This window comes from Carassius auratus, chromosome 46 (assembly GCF_003368295.1).
Source record: "Carassius auratus strain Wakin chromosome 46, ASM336829v1, whole genome shotgun sequence".
Taxonomy (NCBI): domain Eukaryota; kingdom Metazoa; phylum Chordata; class Actinopteri; order Cypriniformes; family Cyprinidae; genus Carassius; species Carassius auratus.
Window position 1 is genome coordinate 6,681,495 of NC_039288.1, and position 8,532 is coordinate 6,690,026.

The following is an 8,532-nucleotide window of genomic DNA, read 5'->3' on the forward strand; positions in this document are numbered from 1 at the left end:
CAAAGTCGTCATATGTCCCCTTTCAAACTGTCAAGTGAAAAATAACAATATAATTGTAAAAAGAACTGATTTTGATTGTGCCCTTTCGTTGGTGAATACAAACTAATTATTAAGATGTAGTCTATTATTAACAGGTCTAAGAATGAAAAGTTGAATTTGCAGTCTTTTATGCATATAAATGTAAATATGTACTATTTTACAGAGGAAGCAACATGACGAAGTTGACACAGAGACGCAGGCGCGCTGGAAGCTGTTTCATGCGGGGGGGGGGGGGGGGGGGGTTGCTGTGGGCTGGGTAGGAAAATATGTGACGTCATTATGTTGCAACTGACATGAGATTTCTCTACTAGCTTTCTCCCCTGGCCTGATTGTTACTGTTTTATACACAAAAGTTGTACTTGATGTACTTGTATTGAAATACATTTTTTTTTTGATGTTTAATAAAAATAAAAAAATAAAAAAATAAAAAAATAATTAAATAATTTAAAATAATAATAATAATAAAATCTCTGTACTGTATAGGCTATGTGTTGTAGCCATTAAAGAAAACATATTTGGTTTCATATTTGTTTAAATATTATAGGCTAATGTGATTTTTTTGTATTTATTTAATCAATGTTTATTACGAAAGTGAGCATGCAGCATGAGAAAGATATGATACATCATGCGCAATAGCCTATGAGACATGGAGTGGGTAAGACATGATTTTGACATGATTCAGCCACTGCAGCACCCCCCTTCCCGCGCCATTGCAGAGACGTCTGAATTTTTAAATTGAATGTTTGGTTAAAATGGACAATAATACACTTAAAATAGAAATGTCGGGCTGATGTGTTCTTGGACTGCTTCATATAACAGTTAACAATATATTTTATCCTGTTGCATATAAGTATGTCTACTGCTGTTAAATAATAATAATAATAATAAACAACATTTATGTGGTCAAAAATAATCTACATTACATTATGACAAGAAGACCTGTGATTTGTTGAGTGTCCCCCCAGAAATCCTGCCACCGGAAACGAGTGTAAAGCGGAAGTCATAAAGTGTTGTGGAGATCCGTCTGGAAAGCGAAAGTGTCTTGTTTTACGACTTGAAAGTAACAGGTGAAAGGTGAGTGTATTTTAAGTTTAAATGTAACATAAAACGTTATTTTACAAGTGTATTAATTACCTCGTGGCAACAGGGCTGACATAAAGCCTAAGCGCCTTGCGTTCCTTTGGATGCTAACCGGCTAGCCTCTCTAGATAAACATTCACGGATAGAGCGAATGTTTAAAGCAGTGATTTTGATAAATAATAAAAATTGTAAACATTTTGACAATGAACTTAAATAGTTACACAATCCACCAAGTACACAATCGTCTGACTTTGTAACTTGATTGTGTTTATTTACATAAGTGGCTAAAGCGCTAGTGTGATTAGCTCTAGTTTGTTACCAGACAACCGGGTATTCGAAAAATTTATCTATAAACAAACAGCTGTCGTGATGTCACTAATGCAGTTTGTTTTTATAGATGTCACATGTATTTCTGCATTTAATAAGGGACAATGCGTTCAATGCGCTGGGAAACATGCTAGAGTAACCAAACTTATTTAGCTATTTGAATTCCCTGTAAATAAGATAACGTTATGTGATATTAGTGATATTAGATATTAATTCATCTGAACATTTAACAAGTCAAAACAACTGCGACACGGCAACATGAAATTCAGTGACTAAATCAGGAGCGGAGGGCTGGCATCACCTCGGCTGTATTGAATTTTAAAACACCGCGGGGTGCAGGGAATGTCCTGAGATACTGTTTCCCTGTCGTCACTTTTATGACTTGGACAATTTTTTCAATTCTTTTGTGGTCAGATGCGGCGTTCTAAGCGCATGCGGTCGCCAGATGGCTGGATCGCGAAGTACAGCTGGGAGGAGAGAGTGGAGGTACACAAGAGACCGAAGCGCAGCTCGCCCAGCGGAGAAAGAGAGCGACAGCCCGGGCGAACTCATCACTATAAGACATACGAGAGGTACAGAAGACTTATTCAGTTGTAAAATTCTCTCATTCTCTCTCTCTCTCTCTCTCTCTCTCTCTCTCTCTCTCTCTCTATATATATATATATATATATATATATATTCACTCTGAATGGTGTTGTATTGTTAGATTTGTTGTTGGCACCCTGTCAGTTTGTACTGCGTGTTGGCGGTGCCTTGACATGATATATTGTAACATGTTCTTGGATTCAGAAACAAACTGTCAGGGTGACAAGTGCTGTAATCAGGCCTGTCATAAGGTCCTGACTGGTACTTGCAATTCAGAAAATCCCATTGATGTAAAATCCTTCTGACATTAGATTGCGCCTGGGAATTTGTTCCAGAATTTTTGTAGTGAGATTTCTATGTCAGGCCACAATTGTTTTAGTATAGTATAAAATGTTATCAGCCATTTCATTAGTTTTCATTTGACCCTCCCAGGCATTCTGAAATGCAAACTGAGAGCTTGTAAATTCCTCTTCACTCCAAGAATGAGAATTTTATTAGTGTTCACTAGGGATGGGTATCGTTTGCATTTTATCGGTAACGGTATTACTTATCAATACTGTTATCGATACTATTTGGTGCAAAAAAAAAAAAAAGAACAAATTTTAATATTTGAAAAAGTTATTTTATTAATGATGAACTTTAGCAACTGTATTAAAGTTCTTCAGTCAAGAGCAGCGAGTTATTTTTCTCTGTTTTATTTAATTAACATTTAAAGGAATAATTCACCCAAAAATGAAAATTGTGTCATCATTTACTCACTCAAGGTTGTTTTAAACCTGAATGAGTTTCTTTTATCTATTTTTATCGATCTGAATAAGCACATGTTAGAACAGTACGCAAATTAAATGTTTAACCGGCTAGGCTTTAAAGCATGATGAAATAACATACTTTTGTGATTGTAAGTCTTGTGAGTGTAACTCTACCGAATCAACATTTAATGTGAATGTGTCTCACGAGTTGGAGCTGGAGCCGCGAGACAATACAGCGCATTGCTTGAGGTAGATGTTGTGTTTTGTTAGTAAATATTTCATTAGCGTTGCCTCCTCTTAACATTACTACTCTACTGCATATATTGTATCTTAGACTTGTGTCACTTAGTTTTGTAACGTGACTGAGCCCACACTTTCAAATGTTTCACTCTTGCCGCGATTACTGACTGCGCACACACACACACACACACACACACAGCACACACACACACAGCACATACACTGGATATCACACACAAACCTCAGCCACATCATTCACTGAAGGAAAATGACAAGCAGCAGCTTATAATCGTCGTTAACATTCAAGTATACAGAGATAAAACAATGCAAGTATCGATAACAGTATTGTTTTTCCTGAAGCTTATCGGTACTCCAGTATCGACCCAATTATGTACCGGTCCAAAAAAATACCGGTTCTTATGTTGCTACTTTTAAATCTTCTAAAATTACAAAATTAAAATTACATCTCTACGTCACTACTGGATAGCTGGCCAATCAGAGCACACCTTGCTTTTAAGACCAATGAGCCTTGTGTAAATTTACTCGTTTTAAACTTAAACTGCATAAACACATTGCATTACACCAAATACACAAAATAATTTAGGGCTGCTCCGATCACGATCGGCCGATCGATAATGCGCATCTCGTCAGTAAAGCCGGTTCTCTAATCAGCGGTAAATTCCCTCAGGTGCGTGATTTCACATAGAGCAGCTGTTACTACACAGAGCCGTTGTAACAGTAACAGCTGCTCTATGTGAAATCACGCACCTGAGGGAATTTACAGCTGATTAGAGAACCGGCTTTACTGACGAGATGCGAATAACGATCGGCCGAGCAGTTAACGAGCAGCCCTAAAATAATGTTCTTTTTAGCAGCATGTTATGACCCCTTTAAGCACTGTTTAAGTTTGACTTTCGTAATATGAATCCCAATGGCTTCCAGTTGGCCGAATACAGAATGTTCTGCTTCTGTACTATAGGCTGACAGCTGTGATTTGGATCGCAAGTTGTTGAAATCAAACACAACACTCAGGCATCTTCCTAACAGATTTACTGCTGCAACTTTGACAGGTTAAAGCATCGCTTTCACTCATAACCGCTCTCACAGAGCATGTTTCTGTGGCTCTTTCTAAGTATAGCTTGCTCGTTCGACATGTCCCTTTCGAGAAGACACTTGATGCTTTCAGCACCCAGCAGATAATGATTCAGCATTCCTTATCCCCTGCTGAAAGGGTCGATTAACTGCAGCAATGTGAATGCCACCCATAAAATTATCTGTCAAAGATCTGATTGTCATCATATGCACAACTGCCTCTTTTTCCTCAGCGTCTGATGTGTGTTGTTGACAGGTGTCACATTAGCTCAAAGAGGCTGGAGTGCCGAGAGCACAAGGCCAGAGAGGCCAGTCTGGAACATGGAGGTTATACGGGTCGGGTGGACAAGGTCCGGGAGACGGAGAGGGGGAAAGACGGGAATCGTTGCAGCCAGTCGTCTGCGCCTAAAGGACGTAGTCGATGCAGCAGCAGAGAGTTCCAACGATCACGCAACCACAGTCCCTGCACAGACTTGGTAAACGATTTGTCAATATGTAGATTTTAACTTGAACTTATGTATTTGGTAATGTTTCTAAAGTCCAGATTTAATCATAGAAACCATCTGCTGTTAACTTGCAGTAAGGTGGTCAAGGAATCACTTGGTTTTGTTTTTTGGATGAGGGTCTTGAACAGAATTAGCTGTTCTTAAGTGCACTTCAAAGAAAGTTGTATCCTGTCTGAAAATGTGTTGCCATGTCTTTCTTCTGTAACACACACTATGGTGGCCCTGTGCCGTTGTTGGCGATGAATTTGAATTTGCTGCTTCCGCCGTGGCCTGGCACGGGGGTCCGAATCACTCCCTCCCTTTCATCAACCTCCCCCCTCGCTGAATGAATGAATGATGCGTACGGGCCGGTTTCTGACTGGTGTTTGATGGTGATGGTGATTCCCCCTACTCCAGAGAAGTCATCACAGGAAAAGAACCAAGAGTATTGAGGATGATGAGGAGGGTCACCTGGTCTATCACAATGGAGACATGCTAAGAGCAAGATGTATAGAACAAACCTTTCTCTTTATAATTGTCTGTTCTGTGTCTATTAGTGGGACAATTCAGCCTACGTTTGGGGGTTATAAGGGGACTTTTGAAGACTTCTAATATTAACCACTTTGAAATTAACAATCATGTGAAACTTTAATTTGGGGCAGATTTTTATAATCAATCAATATGATTTAACTGGAATGAACTTGTCAAGTCTACATTAGTACTGTAAAATCTGTGCTTTTGTATGTTGTATCCTCCTGTCCCAAAGCTTTACTTACGACTGCCTCTTTATCCTGTTTATAGATGAGATTGTAGGGACTCTGGGCGAAGGAGCCTTTGGGAAAGTGGTGGAGTGCCTCGACCATTCAAAGTAAGCCTGCTTTTGTGTTTTTATTTATTTAACTTCTTTTTTACTGTAACTTCATTTACATGCACCCAAATATCGATGACTCAATCTTGTTGAAAAGCCTTCATGTAAATAATTCAGTCTTACCCAACTGAGCTCAGTGGGACTATCATTTTGGTCATATTGAAAGGAGTGTTATAGACCTGAAATTATATGATCGATCAAATATATGCATGTAAATGTTTAAATACAATGGTCTTTTCAAGTGTATTAAAAATACCTTGCGCATATGTCCAGTGCCTTTTTTGCCTATGTTTACCAAATGAGATCTAGAATTAGAAGACAACAGGCAAGTGGAATAGACTGTATATTGACAAAATATTTGCAAAAAAAACACTTGTCAGTTTTCCCATTAGGTATGTCATCAAGCCTTTGTTTCTTACACTGAATGTTTGTTGAAATGCATATATGGAAATGCAAATCAGAAAATGCAAGATTTAGGGTTCATAAAAAACAGAACATTCAAAATCTGAAACTGGTATGTATTCATTAGCAATGCATTTTTTTTTTTTTTTTTTTTTTTTTTTTTGCAGAAGTAATACAAGAGTGGCACTGAAGATCATCAAAAATATTGAGCGCTACCGTGAGGCAGCCATGTCAGAAGTTGACGTGCTTGAGCGGATAAACTCGCTTGATGAGGAAAAGCGATTGTGAGTGTTTGAGTGTATTTCAGCGTAGACTAATAGACGTTATGGTTTTTTGGCCATAATAACTTCCCTTTTACTTCTTTGCAGTGCTTGTGTGCGGATGCTAGACTGGTTCGATCACCACGGCCACATCTGCATAGTGTTTGAGCTGCTGGGACTGAGCACATATGACTTCCTGAAGGAGAATGGATTCATGCCCTTCACTCTGAACCAGATCAGGTGCATGGCAGACCAGATATTTAGAGCTGTGCACTGTGAGTATGGATGCATACATTTTTACTAAACCGCATCAATGCTACAAATCAATTTTATACATAATTTCTTAATATAGATAAATCACTTTTTTTCACCAGTTCTGCATCGAAATAAGTTGACGCACACCGACCTTAAGCCTGAAAACATTCTATTTGTGGACTCCAACTACAAAATTAAATACAACTTCAAGATGGTAAGTAAGAGCATAATGAAATGCCATAAACTATAGAGATAAACTATTCAAAAGTTTGGGGTCAGAAAGATTTTCTTTCTATTTGAAGGAAATCCTTACTTTAAGCAAGGACACTTTAAATTCATCAAGACATTTATATATTACAGAATATTTATATTTCAAATAAATGCTGTTCTTTTGAACAACTTATTCATTCTTATTCAAGGAATCCTAAAAATGTATAATGATTTCCACAGAAATAACAAACAGCATCAACCCCAAACCTTTGAACAGTAGTATGCCTATAAGAACACAAGTATTGGTTTATAGTGAGGAGAGGATGGTGAACATAATGGTCTATATATTACAGAAGCGAGAGGAGAGGGCCTTGAAGAGGTTGGATGTGAAAGTTGTGGACTTTGGCAATGCTACCTATGACGACGAGCATCACACCTCTTTGGTGTCAACCCGCCACTACAGAGCTCCAGAAGTTATATTAGGTGAACTGTTTGCACTGTTACGATGTTGCTTAATTCACTTAAATGTGGTCATGATTTTGAACGCTGCAAAATGTTGATCTCTGCTGGCAGAACTGGGCTGGAACCAGGCGTGTGACGTGTGGAGTCTGGGCTGTATCCTGATTGAGTTCTATCTGGGATTAACATTATTTCAGGTGCAAAGTCATGTTTACAAGGATGTATTATTCCACTGAATGCCTTGTGGCTTCATTTACTGGCTTCAAAATACTTACAAAAACACCCTCTTTTTTTTAGACTCATGACAGTAAGGAGCATCTGGCAATGATGGAGAGGGTTCTAGGCCCCATACCTGCAAACCTCCTCCAGAAAACCAGGTGAAGTATCATAACTTGAGACTAGGAGTTGGTGTCACTTGCTTATAAATAAAAGTATTTTACATGATCGAAGAAATGACATGTTTTGGGATTTTTCATGGTCTGATGTATGACTATGCTTCGTTTTCAGGAAACGGCGTTTTGTGCATCATGACAAATTGGACTGGGATGAGCACAGCTCCGCAGGGAGATACGTGAGGAAACACTGTAAACCTCTAAAGGTGAAGATTTATTGCACAAGTAAAAAAATGTTTTGAAAAAAAAAAAAATTTATTTCTGTTTGGGTAGCCTTGATGAAAATAATACCGTTGAATCTATGCTCCTTACTCAGCAATACATGTCCTCTAAAACCCCGGAGCATGAGCTGCTTTTTGACCTGCTGCAGAAGATGATGGAGTATGATTCATCGAAACGAATCACACTGGATCAGGCCATTGGACACCCCTTTTTCAACCAGTTAAGAAAAGAAAGAAAGTGACTTGGAGGCATCACAAATTGAACATTACTGCTCCCAGGGAGACTGCTGCTGACTGTATCAGTCTGCTTTAAGACTGCCTGCTTCATTACCTCTGTCCATATTTATTGTCAGTTTGATTATATGGGCCAAGTTCCACTTTACTTTTGGCAAATTAAACTTGAATGCTCTAAATGCACAACATTTGTGTCTTTATTTTGTCTTTTTTTTAATGATGAACTGACGTTTAGAGCAATTAGTCTATAGCAATGCATTTCTTTATTTTTTATTACTGCATTTATAATGTCTGTCCTGCAGATGGCACCAAAAGGTCTGTTCTATACAAATGCTCTTCTTGTTCTGCAGTCTTTAGTGCTGGTGCTTTAGTGCTATTTCTGGAAAGGGCACATGGACATCATGTGGGTACAATATTTTTTTTCTTTTTTTTCTGCGGGATGTAAAGCAAGTAATCTTTGCTGCATTAATTGGCGCCATCCAAATTTGTATTCAGTCGCACATAGCGCAGTGAGGGAACAACAGTTATCTTCTGGACCTCTAGTGGTTGAAGCATGAAACTACAGATTACTTAAACATTAACAATTGTTTTAGGCAATCACTTGAGTTTGGCTTATTTGAATTATTGCGTTACA

General features: G+C 38.3%; 1 protein-coding gene across 2 annotated transcripts; it reads left to right on the forward strand.

Annotated features, from left to right (window-relative positions):
• The first annotated feature begins 971 nt into the window (after positions 1-971).
• Positions 972-8,081, forward strand: LOC113064007 (dual specificity protein kinase CLK4-like). 2 transcript variants are annotated; one of them, XM_026234493.1, is made up of 13 exons: positions 972-1,113; positions 1,861-2,018; positions 4,369-4,588; positions 5,015-5,105; positions 5,399-5,465; positions 6,035-6,151; positions 6,236-6,402; positions 6,502-6,596; positions 6,946-7,075; positions 7,166-7,248; positions 7,349-7,428; positions 7,559-7,649; positions 7,760-8,081. In XM_026234493.1, the coding sequence occupies exons 2-13, from the start codon at positions 1,861-1,863 to the stop codon at positions 7,904-7,906; spliced, it is 1,446 nt and encodes a 481-aa protein (XP_026090278.1). In that variant the 5' UTR covers positions 972-1,113; the 3' UTR covers positions 7,907-8,081. The 2 variants fall into 2 exon arrangements, with proteins under 2 accessions (XP_026090278.1, XP_026090279.1); XM_026234494.1 differs by lacking the exons at positions 972-1,113; positions 5,015-5,105 and having other exon boundaries at positions 1,882-2,018; positions 7,760-8,073.
• Positions 8,082-8,532: the final 451 nt, after the last annotated feature.